The following is a 19,998-nucleotide window of genomic DNA, read 5'->3' on the forward strand; positions in this document are numbered from 1 at the left end:
ATCAGCTTCCCACAATCCTTAAAGAGGCCAGATGACTTATCAGGTCTACCACCGACAAATCACACAGAAGAACCAAGTATTGTAAGTATCGAGCCCGTTCAATTGCAAAAAGACTTATTCGTTGAGTCCCCACATTCCTTTACAGACGGCATGGACATCTTGTGCGGAGGGGATTCCGAACGGAGTCAAGAGGAAGAAGAAATAGAGCCCGCTAAGACGGAAGTAGCAATATGCGAAGAAGAAAGATCACTATTCCCTTTTTAAATCGATTGGGGATCTATCGTAATTCCACCCACCATACAAGTACACGGACTTGATGACAGTCATCCGGAAGTAATGGTCGTATCTGAACCATCAAGGGAGTCACTCTCCCAACATATCTACCCTGTAGAAGAAGGGCAAGTTTTCAAGAATTGGGAGGAATACCCAATCACTTATGAGACCGCCATGGGGTCCAGAATCCCTATGGCCTCCAAAAAAAATGCCATTAGCAAAATCTCATCTGCCCGAGGACAATAATGAGCCCTCGTCCTCGGGGCAAGACTGTTTTGGGGGCTCACCTTCGTCGCTAATGAATTTACATAATTTTTCTTCATCTTGTTTCAGGCATATGGATAGTCCGCAAAATCCAAAAAAATTAAAAATCTTTCAAAATTCAAAAAAATCAAAAATCTTTCAAATTCAAAAAAATCAAAAACTCTACAAAATTCAAAAAAATCAAATATTTTCAAAAATTCAAAAAAATCAAAAATCTTCAAAATACCTAAGATTTTCAAAGAATTTTCTCAGTTGAATGAATCTTGTGACAGAACAGAGTATGAAAGAGATGAGTACAACTTTGACTTCGAGCTCGACTTTGATCTCATGGGGATTGAAGAAGAGTTGGAGGAAGAGGCTGAATATCCTTCAAAAGAACTCATAGAACGTCATAAGAAGGGTGTTCAGCCAAATATAGAGGATACAAACTCAATGAACCTAGGCACCAAAGATGACCCACGGATCGTTAAAATCGGAGCCCTATTAACGATTGAGCAGAAAGAGGAGATGACAAGGTTCTTACAACAGTACCAAGATGTCTTCACATGGTCCTACCAAGACATGCCCGGATTAGACACAGATCTAGTCGTCCATAAGTTACCTATCAAATTGGGAAGCAAGCCAGTCAAGCAGAAATTACAAAAATTGAAACCAGAGTGGACACTTAAAATTAAAGATGAAGTAATGAAGTAGTTCCAAGCAGGATTTCTCGCAATATCCACCTACCCTGAATGGCTTGCTAATGTCGTTCCTGTACCAAAAAAGGATGGAAAGGTCCGCATGTGCGTGGACTACAGTGATCTGAATAGAACCGGCCCTAAAGATGACTTTCCATTACCGCACATCGACACCCTGGTTGATAATACAGCTGGGCATGGAATGTTCTCATTCATGGATGAATTCTCGGGTTATAATCAGATAAAAATGGTAGAAGAAGACCAAGAGAAGACTGCGTTCATCACACCTTGGGGCACCTTCCACTATAAGGTTATGCCATTCGGTCTCAAGAATGCTGGGGTAACTTACCAACGAGCCATGACTATCTTCTTTCATGACATGATCCACAAGGAGATAGAAGTATACGTGGACGACATGATAGCTAAATCCAATCTCGATGAGGATCATCTGGTAAACTTGAAGAAACTGTTTGATCGATTAAGGAAGTATAGTTTAAGACTTAATCCGACAAAGTGTGTATTTGGAGCCACGTTAAGAAAGCTCTTGGGGTTTATTATCAGTAGAAGAGGTGTCGAAATCGATCCAGCTAAAATGAAGTACATCATAAATATGGAGCCACCCAAATCAGAGAAAGAGATCAGGGGATTCCTAGGGAGAATTCAATACATTAGTCGGTTCATCGCACAACTAACTCCAATCTGTGAGCCAGTATTCAAGCTACTGAAGAAGAATGATCCGAAAGAATGGAATGAAGACTGTTAGGAAGCTTTCGACAAGATTAAGAGATACCTACTTAATCCACCAGTCTTGGTTCCGCCTACACCACGTCGACCTCTACTGATGTATCTTTTCATACAAGAAAACTCCATGGGCTGTGTACTGGGACAACATGATGAAACAGGTCGAAAAGAGCGAGCTATCTATTACCTTAGCAAGAAGTTCACAAGTTACGAGGCAAACAATTCAACCCTCGAAAAGACATGTTGTGCCCTCGTCTGGGCATCACAACAACTACGCCACTACTTGTTTAGCTATTCGACTATGCTTATTGCTCGAATGGATCCTTTGAAATATCTCTTCGAGAAGCTAGCACTAACGGGACGCACCGTAAAATGACAACTACTATTATCTGAGTTTGACATCACCTATGTCACTCAAAAAGTCATTAAAGGACAAGCTATCGCTAACCACTTAGCGGAGCACCCTTTACCTGATTATGAGCCACTAAAGACAATTTTTCTTGATGAAGCCATCTTATTTGCTGAAGTCGAGAGCGACGATGAAGAATCTACTTGAAAAATGTACTTCGATGGAGTAGTAAATCAAAAAGGAAATAGAATTGGGACAGTTCTGGTTAAGCCAGACGAGACTCATATCCCCATTGCAGTCAGATTAAGGTTTCAGTGTTCCAATAACGAAGCTGAGTACGAAGTATGCATTGTGGTGTTGAAAGCAACAATCGACCTTGAAGTGGATGAAATAGATGTATTTGGAGACTCAAGTCTGGTAGTCTACCAGACAACGGGAGAATGGAAGACCGAGAGCAAATACTAGTTCCTTATCATGAGTATCTCGAGGATTTAAGCTCAAACTTTGTCCGAATCTCATTTACTTATATGCCGAGAGCTAAGAACCAGTTTGCAGATACGTTGGCCACTCTAGCCTCAATGATCAGCATCTCCGAAGACACCATAGTCGACCCCCTTGAGATTGATATTCAAGACGAACCAGCATATTGTCTACCAGTGGAGATTGAAGAGTCTGAGGAAAAGCCATGGTATGCAGACATCAAGGCATTCTTAGAAGACCGAACTTTCCCACCCGATGCCACAGCAACTGATCGAAAAACTATTTAAAGATTGGCGGGACAGTTCTTCTTGAGTAGCGGAGTCTTATACAAAAAGTCGCACCACGAGGTCCTTCTCAGGTATGTAACAGAAACAGAAGCTCAGCGTCTGATCGAAAAAGTACATGATGGAGTCTGTGGACCTCACATGAACGGACATATGCTCTTAAAGAAAATAATGAGAATGGGTTATTACTGGATGACCATGGAGAGCGACGGGTACCGGCATGTTCGAAAGTGCCATTTGTGTCAAATCTACGCCAACAAAATCAACGCACCACCTTCAGAATTGCACAATATGACTTCTCCCTGGCCCTTCTCACTCTGGGGCATGGATGTCATCGGGCAGATCAGTCTTCAACCTTCCAATGGGCATCACTTCATCTTGGTCGCCATCGACTACTTTACAAAATGGGTAGAAGCAGCATCTTACGCCAATGTTACAAGGGGCAATGTCTTGAAGTTTGTGAAGAACAACATCATATGTCGATACGGCCTCCCAAGCGGAATAGTAACTGATAACGCCAAAAATCTCAAGAACAAAGACATGTCTAAGATGTACAAGGATTTTCAGATCACCCATCACAACTCAGTTATTTACAGACCAAAGATGAAAGGAGCAGTCGAAGCCACTAACAAAAATATCAAAAAGATCATCGAGAAAATGGTTGTTACTTATAAGGATTGGCACGAGATGTTACCATTTGCTCTACATACTTATCGAACGTCAATCCGAACCTCGACTGGGGCAACGCCCTACTCATTAGTATACGGAATGAAAGTAGTCTTGCCCGTTGAGGTCGAGATTCCCTCCCTTCAGATCTTAAAAGAAGTTGAATTGGATGTGGCAGAATGGGTCCAAGCTCGATTTGATCAGTTGAACTTAATCGAAGAGAAACGTCTTTCAGCAATTTATCACGGTCAAACGTATCAACGAAAAATAGCACATGCTTATAACAAGAAGGTTCGACCTCGGGAGTTTATACCCGAAGACTTAGTTCTGAAGAAGATTCTGCCAATACAAGAAGATGCGAGAGGAAAGTTTCGTCCAAATTACGAGGGGTCATTCGTCATCCAAAAGGTACTGTCCGAAGGAGCGCTGATTCTCACAGAGATGGACAGGGAAGTCTTTCTACAACCGATCAATGCTGACACCGTTAAAAAATATTACGCCTGAAGTCATCCTTTGAAATGAAGAGAGACCATCTTTTCACTACCTGAACAACTATCTACCCTTAGTTAACCCTTTTTGTGCCATTACATTCATTTCTTAACCCATGACCGGGGCAAGTCACCGCTATCAAGAGGATCAAACAAACAAAAAAAAGAGAAAAAAAACAATCAAAAGTCAAAACAAAAATACCAAAGTATACTCCTGGCCTGCATGAGGAAAAATTGTGAACGGTTAAAAATACAAAAAAAAAATCAAAAAGTCAAAAATCTCGAATACTTGATCACAAGCTCGACCTAAATCTCCTGCTTAAACGATTCATGAGACGTTGGAAGGAGACATAGATCATACTTCCAGAATAAAAATAGATAAATCCTATGTCCATTTTATCCCTCAATAAATCCAGATTCAACCTCTCTTATCCTTCCGCAACGATAGCTTAATCCTATGTTTCGTCCTATTTAAAGCCCTCTCAGATCAGGGAATGATTCAAGGCAACTCAATCACGGTGGAAGCATGTCATGAGAAATATTATCAAATGTAGTCGATCTTGCCACTCAAATCAGATTTCAAGCCGCCAAAGTCATTGGAAGACCCGAGAAGGGAGGTCAGATCGAATATTTGAAAAAAAAAGTGACTCAAAGTGTAGAGTCATCGATCTCAAAGCTCAACTTGAGTCACCGCACCATGAAAATCGTCGGAGGAACTCGAGAGGGGAGTCCAAATCTGTTATTCAAGAAAAAGCGTTACTAGAAGAGTAGTGTTCGATCTCGCAGCTCAACTTGAGTCACCAAGTCACAAGGGGCACACCGAAATTGAGAAGGTATTCAAAGTGAAAATCTATAAAGTAAGCATAGACTGAAAGGGCATGGTGAAAACCTGTCAGGGCACTGTGAGTAAAAAAATCAGTCTATGACAAGACCAAAACCACCGACATGATGAAAGCCCAAAAAGGGCGTCGATGCGCAAAAATGTGAAAATCAGGTCTGGTGAAAATCGTAACTAATGTTAGGGGAAAAAGTAAAAAAAAAAAAAAACAACTCTTGGCCCGCAATAGTATAAACTGTGAACGGCAAAAATCTCGAAGTCCTCAATGTTCCAACAGATACAACTAAAATAACTCAGTCAAAATTCTCAGCCTCGAGGATGACTCTAAAGAGGCTAAGGATTAGCTGACACTTGTATCCTCAGTATTTGGCAAAGGCACCATGATCGTTAACTGTCAGAGTTTTCAAACACAGTTTATCACAGATTATTCAACAAAGGCAATCTTTTAAAATCTAAAACAAAAAAAAATGCATCATCAAAATTACTATTTTTGGTCTATGACGAAGAATTTAGGACGTTTCTTAAAATCAAGAGTTTTCAAAAGCAGTAGATATATCTAAGGCCACTACGTAAAAAACCTATTTCATTCATTTCAAAAAGTGCTACATCATTCTCGTTGAAAGCAAGGTACAAGAAGGAATAACAGGCAAGGAACAACTCATACACTCCTGAAAGAAGCATAATAGGCATCAAGTCTATCCTCTAAGGCTTTGATCTGAGCAGCTTGGTCAATGATGATTCTCTCCGCATCAGAGGCATGACGACTCACTAAGTATTCAACAATCATATCAGCATGCAACCTCGAAGCAAGGCGCTCTCTCAAATCAGTGATTTCAGCTCGGAGCATGCGTACCTCACCTCTAGTATTCATAATTTTAAGCTCAGATGATAATTAGGCAATCTCAGCTTGCATATCCCTTTCAGACTTGAGCCAAATAGCTCGGATATGACGATGATCTGCTTGAATCTCCTCTAACCGATCATGATAATCAAAGAAACGAGAAGCGCCAGGACGTGCGCGAGGCACAGTTGGTACTACCACTTGGACGGAAATAAGTTCTCGAATCCAATGAATGTAAGTCGAAAAAGAGTGGCTTGCATAGATGGGATGATCCAAAACTTCTACTCGAGACCATTCTTTCACCAATCGACTCAAAAGTGCAGTGGAAAAATATGACAAAGGGCCAACCAACTCACTGAAATCCTCAGGAATGAGTATGCCTTGGTCATACCCAAATTGACGAAGAACACGAAGGGAAAAATACTGGGTGGCCCCATGCAGGCCTATCAAAACAAGGAAACGAACCCCATCAAAAGCAATCACGGGGGAACCCTTCGATTGGAAAGCCCCAACCCACCTAACAGCCTCGTCTCCAAGATTGCACAAAAAAGAATGCCATCCTTCTTTCCCACCAGGAAACATGAGAAGCTTTCGTCTCGCCATCATGCACACCAAATCAGCATTCACACAAAAGGGACGATGAATCACTTTCATGGAGGACATATGATCCATGAACCAAAGCTGCAAGAAAAGGGAGTACTCTAACCATACAATCTTGAAATGTGAAAGATAGATAATCAAGATAATTTAAATAACTCAATTTACCTGCAAAAGGGGGGCACATCCATGAAATATTCGGTCTTTCCTAGTCGAACAAGCAGTAAGAGATCAAAACATCTCGCCTAAAAGCATTGGGGCCACTCGGTGCCCTTGACAGATCTGTTGTATCACGATGATGAGGGAGAGGTCCACAAATTCACCTTCTCCCAGAAATAGCAATTGACCAACTACCATGAGGGTCAAAGCGTTAAACCAAAGCAATGGTTTGTTATTCCCCAAGAGGCGCTCAAGGAGGAAGGACTTGGATATTCTCAACAAAGTTGACTCACCATCCGTGTTTCTTAAATATTTCTTGTTAATCCCTAAGAAATATGATGCCTCTCCCTTGTATCCCTCTCTAAGGGGTGGAACCACCACCATACCCGAAAAGGAAAGACCCAAAATCACCTCAATTTTTTTTATAGTAGGAGTCATTTCTTGCTCAACAAAGCGAAACAAGTTAAGGTCGGGAACCCAACATCCCATCATGGCCTCAATAAGACCCCATTGCAAAGGGACCATAGGCAAGGAAAGAGTGAATCCTAACTTGTTAGAATCCCATTGGAGTTTGTCTTCGTTAGACATAGATTCCAACCATTGTCTCAAGTAAGAACTACTATAGCATACTTTTTTAGATGTGGAAGAGTGGGACCTACCTCCATGAGACTTGGAGAGGAGATCTTGGGGGAAGAGAAAGCTAGGCTTGTTGTTGCAGATTTGTGATCTCCTCAATTAGAGTCAAGAGGGAAAAAGACAAAAATCACGAACCTAGGGCATAAGGGGTGTTGGAAGAAAAGCTACAAGTACTGGTCCATTTTTATAAAAACAGTTCTGAGAAACTTGGACTGGTCCGTTTTTATAAAATGGTTCTGAGAAACTTGGACTGGTCCGTTTCTATAAAACGGTCCTGAGAAGCTTTGAACTATTCGTTTTTATAAAACGGATTTGAAGAAAATTGACCAATCCGTTTTACTCAAACGAATGACACAAGCTTTGGCCTGTCCGGTTCATATAAACGGTTTAGTGTTTTTTTGATGACATTCGTTTTTAGAAAACAGATGCAAGATAAATATGTTAATCCGTCTTATGGAAACGGACCAGTTTGGAACCTTTTCTCAATTTTTAATTGAAAATCAAAATCCAACAAGAGATGCAAGGAGTGAAGAACAATGAACCGATATATATATATATATATATATATATATAAATACACATATATGTGTAGACACCCCATTTTTGCACTCACCTGATTAATCAACTCGTCAACCCGATTGCAATGATTCCCAATGATGGATGTGTATTTCATTGCTTTATTTTGTTACCAGATATGTTTTAGAAATTCGGATGAGGTATCTCGAACTGACAAAACTTAGAAACCACGCTACGCTAGGTAAATACGACCCCAGAAACATAGAAATCATCATCTTGCAAACCAAAAAGAAGCTTCACGATAAAAATCACTAAAAACTATCAAATTACCAAAATACCCCTAACCTCAAAACAACCCTAGAGCCTACGTTACACTTAGAAAAACTCATTCAAACACATAAAACAACAAATCGAAACCAAATAAATCATTTCGCCAATTTTCACAGAATTCGACAAAATTACGAAAATGCCCCTCATAAAGTTCACGACCATTTCACACAAAAAATTTCATAAATAACACAAAATAATATTTCCATTGAATTCCTTACGAAAAATCGATTCTAAAACATCCTAGAACATTAAAAATCGACTTAAAACGTGAAAAGTCCTCTTCGGGGGCAAAACGATAATTTCACAATTTTCATAATTAAAAAATTCGAAATTAATAAATAAAATATTAAATGATTAAAGTGAAACATTAATGAAATTAATTTAAAAATTTGAACCTAAAAAATCGATTAATCAGACTCTCAGGCAAAATTGTTGAGGGTTCGTGAGATATTTCTTTAAGGACCCCTCCATTTAGGGGTCCAAAGAATTAAAGATATTTTAGAGGGGGGTTCTCCAAAAATTTAAAGTCAATCAAGCAAGACTGAAGTCAAGGTATTAAAGTCAATTAAGCAAAACTAAAGTCAAAATTAAAGTCAATCAAGCAAGACTGAAGTCAAGATATTAAAAGTCAATCAATTAAGACTAAAGTCAAAATATTAAAAGTCAATCAAATAAGACCAAAAGTCATAATAGAACTCTAATTAAATAATAACTCTATCTAATAGAGTTCTAACTTAAAAACAATTCTACCTAAAACAGTTCTAACTTAAAAACAATTCTACCTAAAACAATTCTAATTAAAACACAATTCTATCTAAAATAATTTTAACTAAAACACAACTCTAATTAAAAGATCTCTAATTAAACACTAACTCTATCCAAATCAACCCTAAAAAAAACATCTATAAATAGAGGTGCTCACACCCTATTTTCGTATCAAATCATAAACCCTAAGAGAAGTAGGTCTAGAAGCTCCCCTAGCCCCCCATAAACCCTAGTTTTGGAGCCCCAACTCCTTACTTAACACCCCTACTTTGATTTTAGCCTAAAAAAGACCTAAAATCCCTCCAAAAACACCTCCAAATCCGTAACAAACGTGAAGAGTTCAGATCCAAAAATAAGGAGATACCTTGATCTAGGAGATCTGAAGTCAAATCCGGAGACAGAACGAAGCAAGGGAGTACAGTACAAGTAGCTCTTTTTGTCAGATCTGAGGGAACAAAATCCTTGCTATCGGAAAGGTATGTAATTTTTTTATTTTTATCTAGGTTTTTAGCAATGTGATATATTTGGGAAGTTAGTAGAGACCGGCTTTGGCCGGGCGAGGTTGGTGCCTAACACCTTCCAACCCCGTAAAATGATCCCCGAATTCAGATTTTTTATGGTAGATTAGTTCTTTTTATCCATGTTAGAGTCAGTTTGGTTCCTAGACCACAATAACTAGGTGGCGACTCCCAAACCTCAAGGGTCAAAAGCGGATCCGCGCACCCCGCGGATCGAGGGCGCTTTCAATATGTATATCTAAATATGAAATCTCACATGTCTTCATAACAGGTACAAGACTCCACAGATAAAGACAGATAATACATCAATCGGCTAATAGGAGATACAATGTGATCAAATCTGTGTATCATCTCCAGTGTTCGGGGGAGCTAATGAAGTCTCTAGAGCCGCGCCCGAAGTTGTCTCGGCTAGCGAACCCAAGCCAGACATCCCCGAATCTATCTCAGAAGCCGATGGTATACCCTCGGGATGCGCTCTTAACCGCCCAGTCGAATCAAGGAAAAATGTGTCAAATGCTAATGGGGGATCAGAATCGAGACCTATCTCTGAGACAGGGGCAGAAGGTCCGACAAAAGCAGAATCCTGATAAACAAGTCTTGATTAGGCACCGAAAGTAACAGATGACTATGAAAAGCTGAAATAATAAAGGATCTTACCCGGGGAGGAGTAGGAGGACGAGCCGATGTACTCGCACCATCTCGGCGACGATAATAATCCTGAAACATCCACAAGAAATGAACCATGTTAAGGATAGGATATGAAAAGTAGTAGTAAAGCAACGAGTAACATGAAGGGAGTTATACCATCTCCGCTTGCATCCGTGACTCCCTCATAGCGGCCTCCAACTCCAGCTCATGTATACGATCGGCCTGCTCCTGAATACAGATGGCCTGCTCTCGGACAAGAGCAACCTGAGACTCGGCCTCTGACTGCGCAGCCCGCCATTGATTCTCCATCTCAACGGCCCGACCCGCCTGGGCCTCAATAATGTCATAACCCGCACGTAGTCTACGCAAATCATCAGCCTGAAACAAAGTCATGCCATAAGAATGCGATCAGAAGGTAATTCTCGATAAACAATGAACGTATAGAGAAACAACAAGACGAGTACCGTATCAGCATCTCTGTCACTCCAGCACGGACAGACACAACAGGCATCAGACAGCCAATCGAAGCCTCTCGGAACCAGGCACGATAGTCACCACCAATCACTAGGCCAGCAATATCCATGCCCCTCGCCTAAGCAATATACTCCTCGAAGGCCATGATCAATGACATCGGCGAAGGTGGAGCAATTGGGATACGTAGGGTACGATCATGTTGAAAATACATGCGCTCCCCAAGGTAGTAAGTATATCGAAGGTCCCCAATGAAACAAGGATAAAGCTGCCTCGATAGATCACGCCTATAGGCGTTCCGCACCTCTCGCTGCCTGCTAACAGTGCGAGGCAGGTCCTTGAGGGTCACAGAGAACACCTGTGGAAGGAAAAATCAGATCATAGGTACCAAAAGAATATGGAGGGACTAAGGTAACGTAGACTTACATCCTCAAGACGACTGCGATCAATGTGGGCCCGAACACTACGAGGGCTGCTCCGAATGGCCCGTGCATCCCTAGTCGCCCAAAAGGCACCAAGGAGATAGCCATCATCAGGATGGCGCTGAGTAAGAAGATAAAAAGGGAAGTGCACATGGAGAAATAACTGAAACGAAAATTCGAAACAAGAAGGTTAGCATGCTAAGGAGAAATATAGAGCAATGAACGAACAACAAGAAGCTAGCATACCTCAATGAAATGCCAAAAAAATCTAGTAGAGATCCCGCCACCTCGAGGAGCCGTGATGCCCTCGACAACTCGATCGATGCCTCTAATAATGGTCCCGTAGATGAGACTGCCCCAGTCAAGGTCTCCAATACGATCAATATCACGCATAGTGGACAAGAAGATAGTAGAAATAGTGGAATCATCCTCTAGAAAAAAACAACTCCCCAACAGGAGAAGAAAACAAATACGAAAGATGACATCAAAGTCTCGGTCGCCAAAGCGAGCAACACTCTCCCGATGCAGGGGTGGACGCTGCCCGTCCCCCTCAACAAGAAGCAATCCCATGAGGATCTCCGTGCTGATACGACCCTGTTTCCCTACCATCCAGGCAGGGACTGTCCTAAGGCCAAGTAGGGCCCTCATATCGTCAATAGACTGGGCCTCCAATATAACAGGGTCACCCTCCATGGCAATACCGGTAATAGCGACAAAATCAGACGGACGAATGCCGATCTCTACCTCCAACATATGGAAAGTATGTGTCGACGGAAACCATCGCTCCATCATCGCCAGGAAAAGAGGACAATCAGCTTGGAAATGAGGAATACGCAAGAAGTGATCAAACCCTACGATGGCGAACTATGTCCGAATATCATCAGAATAATGAGCAGTAGTGTCAAAAAATGCATGCCAACGGCCCCTGAAGCTAGCCCCTGGGTAAGGGGTAGGAACGTCCATACGTACGTACATGGACAAGTGACGACCCAATCCATGCAGAAATGATGTATCATGCACCTGATCACTGGCCTCCGTAGGGATCTCAGTACAAAGGCCACCTCTACCTTTACCGCCAGCCCTACCACGGGCACCCCTGCCTCAACCAGCACACCTCGGTTCCAAAGCACTCACATCTATACCCTTCTCAGTAGCAGTACGACTACTCGACGAAGAATCAGCAGCATTACTAGATGAAGGATCAGGCATCTGTCGAAGATAAGACGACCTCCTAGCCGGTGCTAGACTAGAACCCAAAGCAAATCGGGACCTAGGATACGGCCTGACACCCTCCTCCTCGTCCGAAGAAGGGGCAACAACTCTGATCTTCCGTGGTCTCCCTATCTACAGAAGCATAAGGTACCTAATAATCACGACAGGCGAAATCGAGGAAATGCCAAAAAATCAAATAGCCACATCTATCCTTTACCTGATCCCTTGACCAACCTAAACCTTTCAAGTCTGGGTTTACCAACCAAAATCCCTGACCTTAAGTCCAAGTTTGACCCCAACCTTAAGAACCCAATGGACCTAGCCAATGTTTATCCAACCCGGACCCATGACTCAATGACAACCTAACTTACCCTGACCAATCACAACCACAGGCCTATCCAAACCCACGTCCCAATCCAGTAACCCATCTCAAAACTACTACCCGAATCTGCATGAACCAACAATCCTAGTCCTTCCTAAATCTCAAGTGCCCTCTACAAATACCCACAACAAGCCAGTTATCCCAATACCTAGTCTATCCCACCATCCAGGCCAACCCACCATCCAATACTAGTTCTCAAACCCAATCCAACCTCCTTCACCAATATCTACACCCCATCATACCCCTCCACTCCACCCGAAAAATCGAAGTAATCCCACAAATGGACCAAGGTCATAATTCACAATGGACTTAATGGATTCATATTACACGATTTAATTCATAATTCACCAATTGAAATCCAAAAGTGGATGGGGTTGAATAATTCACACATGACAAAAGAAAATTCAAGGAGAGATTGGGTGAATTCAAATTGAGAAATTACTCTATATTCAAGGCCATATAACAAAGCGGAATTAAAGTAACATTCATGCACAATCAAAGTAAGAAATTAAAGGAGTAATGGCCAGAAGAGCTACCTCGAGTCGATTGTATGCAAATCCACACCTACTCAAGCTCCAAATCCAACAGCCTCAGCCACCCAATAAATCTCAGTCCAATCGTAGAAGTAAGACCTCAATCCACACTTGAATAGCCCTAACCAATCCCCGAGCGTGCCCAAATCTCAAAATCGACAGAGATAATAGAAAAATCAAGAAAACATGGAAGAGAAGGAAGAGAAACCAGAGCGTCAAGTGAAGAAGATGAAGTAAAGGGACGCGCGTTTTCGTGTTTTAAAATTAAGTACTGGTCCGTTTTAAGAAAACGGATAGAAACAAAATTGTGCTATCCATTTTTAAAAAACGGATATGAATAAAATTAGAATGTCCGTTTTATTGAAACGGATAACGAAAATTTGGATATAACCGTTTTTAGAAAACGGATCAGCATAAATAAAAAAGGAAATAAATGAAAATAAGTATTGGTCCGTTTTTCCGAAATGGATAAGACTAAATTCACGTTATCCGTTTTATCAAAACAGATAATATAAATCTAGTGATATCCGTTTCCAGAAAACGGATCAAAAAATAAATAAATAAATAAATAATAAAAATAAAAATAAATAATAAATAAAATAATAAAATAATAATAATAATAAATAAATAAATAAATAAAAATAAATAAATAATATGGAGGTTCAAAATTGGGAATTAACAAGGGAAAAGCAGAAAATATCTTAAAATTGCATGGTTTAAAACGTTATTCATTTTCCAAAACTCATCAAAAATCAATCCAAGATTTCAAACGAGCTCCATGCCACGAAATCAATGGCTTCAAAAAGGCTAACCCTGTCAGACCCCGTGCTTGGGCAGCTACATCTTACAAAATGCCTCAATCCATCCGACATTTTTAATCATTATGCAATAAATTATTTCAGATTCATGCAAATAAAAGGTCTAATTTATTCTTTGTAGTTCTTTGCAAGCAACTCCTGCAAAGAGGGGCAGCTGTAGACACCCTAATTTGCACGAACTCGTAGGAAAATTTAAATTTTCTCGAATTGATTCCAACTAAGAACTCAAGCCTATCACGGACCCGCATTGCCACTTGGCATCATTTTCATGCATACATGCATCATACCACATAATTTTGCATACTCAACCTTGTCCCTGATCCGGTCTAAATCCCCTCCACCTCTATGATCCAATCCGGATCCGTAACCGTTCTCCATTCACCGCCCCATCACCTATACCACAATCAAGGTCCATTTCCTAATCCAACTTAAGCCCAAGATAAAACCTACTTCTAACCCAAATCCAAGTCCATTATCTTAGTCCACCCTTAAAGTCCATAGTCCATAACCCAAGTCCATTCCAAGCCCATTCTTTCACACCCCTTCAAAAGATGACACATGTTGATCTCCCATAAGCCATCAATACTCAATGCATCATCTAATTGGAGAGTCAACTTTTCCTTGTGAAAATTCAAGAATGCCCTTCCCAAAAAAGTTAGTCAAACCAAAAAGATTCTTGGGTCTTTGGTAATAATTTATAAAGTTGAGAGAACTTCCAATCATACTCTCAAAAGGTGAGAATCTTCAAGTACATCCATAGAGTTCTCCCATTGGTCCATTTCAAAAATATACTTCTACCCTTGCTTTATGTGTTATTTACAAATGAACCAAGGTCTATTTTTCACCTACCACTTCACCTTTACATATGTCATTCTTCTACTCATCCTCCCAAAAGTACTTTTGTTCTCCCATTGGTCCATTTCAAAAATATACTTCCACCCTTACTTTATGTGTTATTTACAAATGAACCAAGATCTACTTTTTACCTATCACTCCACCTTTACACATGTCACTCCCTTATTCACCCTCCCAAAAGTGCTTTTGTTCTTTCACCTCTATTTACTAAAAAATCAAAGATCAAAAAATGCTTTTAGAATTTCTTCACAAATGTCATCTTTGCCCTCAAACAAGTAAAAAATCCAAAAAGAAACAACCTAAACCTTATGTCCATTTTCTTTATTTTTAGGGTTGGACCACTTTATCCCCAAAAGTTCTTCAAAAACTTTATAAATACCATCATTTTCCAAGAACAATTCATGCTCTCAAGCCCCCAACTTTGAACCTAAAATTCTATCAAAATTTCTACTCATCTTTCATCTCTCAACCTTCAACTCTTTCAACCATCAACTACATCTTTCAACTCTCAAGTTCATTTTTCCAAGCTCAAGTTCATTTAAGACCTCCAAGGGGACAATGTGGGTATAGTAGTTGTTATTTATTTTTTAACTTCCATCTTCTTTTTCTATCCTTTTTTTTTCTTTTTAGAAATCTTTAGGATGTGATGGAAAATCCTCCTTCATTTCAAGTAGATTGAACCTCAACCTTGGGCATGGAATGCTTGAGGCGGTTTAGTCGAAAGGATGGAGGTTGAAGCTTTTTTAACCCATTCTCATATCATGCATCATAATGTACACTATGCACACACATCACACATGTTTGGCTATGATGAAGAAATGTGTAATTCTCTTTATGGGGTTAAAACACTAAGTTTCTAGCTAAGTATGTGTACGTAAAGGTTATAGATCTAAGAGAATTCCATTCATGAAACTTCTCTAAAATCCTAAACCAACGTCCCAACTCATGCAAATGTGTATTGACTCCATAGAATATCTTCTCCCATAAGATATTTTTTATGTCAATACCAACATCAAATCTTCTTTCAAAGAGGTACATACACACCATGTGCACCCACCCATTTCATGCATCCCATGCATTTTAATTGTTATGCTAATCTCTTTTTTTTAAATGGCCAAATCTAAGGGTAACCACCTTAGGTGGAGAGAATGGGGTGTTTAACACCTTCCCCATTTTCTAACCAAATCCCCTTACCTAGATCTTAAGTAGACCATACATTTTTCATGATTGAGAGTCACTACAATGTCATGAAAAAATTATTTTCAAAAGAATCGATTCGGATGCCCATTCACACCCATTTCCAAAAAAGAATGGTGGCGACTCCAAACAACGTAGCATTGAGGTTCAAGGATGAATATTATCATGTCTACAACGACCATTCCACACAAAAATTTCATAAATTGAATTGAATTCTTTACGGAAAATTGATTCTAAAACATCCTAAAAAATAAAAAACCGACTTGAAACGCAAAAGTCCTCTCCAAGGGCAAAATGGTAATTTTATAATTTTTATAATTAAAAATTTTAAAATTAATAAATAAAATATTAAATAATTAAAGTAAAATATTAATAAAATTATTTTAAAATTTTGAACCAAAAAAATCAATCAATCAGGCTCTCAGGCAAAATTGTTGATGGTTGCCAAAATATTTATTCAAGGACCCCTCCATTTGGAGGTCCAAAGAATTAAAGATATAATAGAGGGGGTTTCTCCAAAAAATTAAAGTCAATCAAGTAAGACTAAAGTCAAGATATTAAAGTCAATCAAGTAAGACTAAAGTCAAAATTAAAGTCAATCAAGTAAGATTAAAGTCAAGATATTAAAGTCAATCAAGTAAGACTAAAGTCAAAATCTTAAAGTCAATCAAATATGACCAAAAGTCAAAACCCTAGTAGAGTTCTAATTAAATAATAATTCTATTTAACAATCCTAATTAAATAATAACTCTATTTAATAGAATTCTAACTAAAATATAACTCTACCTAAAACAATTCTAATTAAAATATAACTCTAACTAAAAGAATTATAATTAAACCCTTACTCTATCTAAAAGGCACTTAAAAAAGTTTATAAATAGGAGTCTCCACACTCTATTTTCGTATCAAATAATAAACCCTAAGAGAAGTAGGTCAAAAAGCTTCCCTAGCCTCCTATAAATCCTAATTTTGAAGTCCTAACTCCTTACCTAACATTCATACCTCAACTTTAGCTCAAAAAACACCTAGAAGTCCTTCAAAAATATTAAAAAATCCATAAACAAATTCAAAGAATCCAGATCTAAGAAAGAGATACCTCGCCTCGGAGTTCAGAAATCAGATCCGGAGACAGAACGAAGTGAGGAGTACTGTACAAGGAGTTACTTTGTCAGATATGAGGGAACGAGAACGTTGTCTTCAGAAAGGTATAAATTTTTTAATTTTTCTTTATTACTTAGGTCTTTTAGAAATGTAGTTTATTTGAGAATAAGTAGAGACCGGCGTTTGCCGGGCGAGGTTGGTGTCTAACACCTTCCAACCTCGTAACGTGATCCCCGGACCCGTATTTTCTTTTGTAGATTAGTTGTTTTTGTTTTTAGAGTCAATGATCGATTCCTAGACCGTAATAACTAGGTGGCGACTCCCAAACTTCAAAGGTCAAAAGTGGATCCACGCACCACGCGGATCGAGGGCACTTTCAAAGACAAGTAGCAGTCTTCAAAGGGTAAAAATTTAGTACACTCCCATTATCAATTAAAACCAGAGGTACCCTCATCCTGTTACAGTCGACTGTGATGTGCAACGGCTTATTGTGGTTTGTTCCCTTTTTTGGGAGATCTGAGTTCGAAAAAGATAGGATATTCTCTACATAAGTTACCCCTACTATATTAGCCAACTGATCTGAAGAAGTATCGAGGGAAACTAGAGCTGTACTTAGTGCTTTGAGAACGGCCTCCCTATGAGCAGTGGAAGCCATGAGTAAGCCCCAAACTGAAATATTGGCCCCTGATCTTTTTAACTGCTTGATCACGGAGTTATCTTCTTCGATATTTTCTTTAATGAGATCCATTTCTTTCCTCGCCAAAGCTGCAAGATCGTCAACACGGAGTTATGATGGCTTGAAAAATCTTTCACCTCGGGTCATATATTTGACTTCATCACAGGAGAGGGAGAAAGACTCATCTTTTTCAATCAACAAGTATGGATCTTCATCTGTCAAGGAGACAGGACTTTCTGGGTTCATTTGAGTCAAAAGGTAACTAATGAATGCAGAACTATCGTAACGAGGTGGGGATAGACAGTATACATCATCTGAGGCTAGATCGAAAGGTTCAAAACTTGTAGTGAAGACTTCGTCGGTGAAAGTTATTCTAACAATGGGGTAGCTGGGTAGTTTGACTTGAATGGGATGGATGAGAGAGACATGGTCAAATGGTAACTGGGTGTTATAAATCATGTTCAGGGCTGGTAGAGGTTGATAAGTAGGTAATGGATTAGTGTTGACATTTGATGATATTAGACTAGGGATTGTGACCATTTTTGCAATGATAAGATTTTGAATGGCATGATGGAGAGTGATACACCAATCGGTGTGATGGCCAACATTTTGATGAAATTCGTAGAATAAGTTAGAGTTATGTCCGACCGGTAGGGGATTTGACAAAGGTTGAGGTTGGATCGGGGTAAGAAGTCTTTTTTTACTAGTTTTTGAAAGGCTACGATAAGAGTCATCCATAGATTGGTAAATTGACACGGAATTCGAGGTTGACTTGGGTGAGTTTGATTATTGGTCCGGACTGGAGGTTGAACTGGGGTAGCTGATGTGTTGGCTATGTAAACATGGTTGGTACTGGGTTTGGGAACATAAGGTTCCTTAGACTTATTGGCTGAGGGGTTAGAAAGAACTCCAAAGGCAAAAGTATCCTCGAGTTGGCTTTCGGCTTGTAATAAGGACTCAAAAGTAGGGAGATATTGGGCGACTAGGTGCTGAACGTATCATTGTGTAAGGTTTTTCAAGATAATTGTCACTTGGTCCTTCTCCAAGGGTCTATCCCACATTTGGGCAGCCTTGACTCTCCAACGGCCAATGAAATCAGTAAACGTCTCCCCATTCTTCTGTTTAGTTGACTCCAAATACCTTCTTGAAGTTTCAATCTCGGTACTGTACTTATACTAATGTTAAAAAGCCTTTGACATATTTTTTCATGTACCTACTATAGCTAGATCTTGAGATATCAACCATCGTAGAGCTGATCCTGATAGAGTCCACTGAAATAGCAATGTCATTTATTTATCATTGAGTCCCATAGTGCGCATGTTAGTAACATACACCTTAGGGTGCGTTTTTGCACAACCTACCCTACTGAACTTGTCCATTTCAGGCATCACAAATTTTTCTGGCAAATGAATTATAGGGATATGATTCAAAGCTTCAATGCATACTGCAATTTCATCGATACCCTTTATATTCTTCAGAGCTGACTCCCACTGAGATATCCTGTTTGCTAACACAGGATTTTTATCAACATGTTCTTCATCTCTATCAAATTCAAAGACCTCATGTGTACGTCTCATTGCATTTTCTTCCACCCTTTTTCTTTTTGGGTCGTCAAGGGGATTGTCTGTCGATTCTGAAATCTATTCTAAAACTTCCACTTTGCCTTTTATACTGTTGATATCATTAACAAAGGCTGTCAAAATCTTACGGATCTCTGTAAGCTTAGAATCTAAAGTCATTTTTACCCATTGATTATGTACTGACGTCACTCTAACCGACTGGACGTAAGACTCCAACTAGGAGGTGGACGCTCAGATTTGGACGCAATGATAATCCTATACACCCCATCAAAGATAAATTTAATCAATTTCAATATTACTCCCTTGATAACATTTTAATGAGTCCTTAGATTTTATTGAAGTTTGTGCACCAATCTATTAAATAATCCATTTATGCAATGTTCATTCAAAATAAATGTTTATTCAAAAGAAAAATAACTTTATTGGATATATTGAAAATTGTTGCCAAAGAAAATTTCATTGAATAACATCTTTTTGACTTAAACTATTTTTTAGATGGATGTTTGGCCTTGTTTTGATGGTCATTAGGATTGCTAGAACTATCAGGCTTGGTCCTTTTGGCTCTGACAACTGGCTCTTTGAATTTTGCTAGTCCATCTGGATACACTAAGGTGCGCTTGTTCCAAGCCTTCTCAATGAAATGTACTAACTTTCCAGTCAATGACTCGGGAGGAACGAAAT

At 39.5% G+C, this 19,998-nt stretch overlaps 1 protein-coding gene across 1 annotated transcript; it reads left to right on the forward strand.

The window, feature by feature from the left end:
* The first annotated feature begins 2,744 nt into the window (after positions 1-2,744).
* Positions 2,745-3,071, forward strand: LOC147409889 (uncharacterized). Its single transcript, XM_086432029.1, has one exon. It carries the CDS (start codon positions 2,745-2,747, stop codon positions 3,069-3,071), a length of 327 nt encoding a protein of 108 aa, XP_086288155.1.
* The last annotated feature ends 16,927 nt before the right edge of the window (positions 3,072-19,998 follow it).

This window comes from Akebia trifoliata, chromosome 2 (genome assembly GCF_017979445.1).
Source record: "Akebia trifoliata isolate Shusen 1 chromosome 2, ASM1797944v1, whole genome shotgun sequence".
In the NCBI taxonomy this organism is placed as follows: domain Eukaryota; kingdom Viridiplantae; phylum Streptophyta; class Magnoliopsida; order Ranunculales; family Lardizabalaceae; genus Akebia; species Akebia trifoliata.

Excerpts from the sequence above, each read along its gene's own strand:
- LOC147409889 (XM_086432029.1), top strand. The coding sequence starts at position 2,745 with ATGGAAGACCGAGAGCAAATACTAGTTCCTTATCATGAGTATCTCGAG.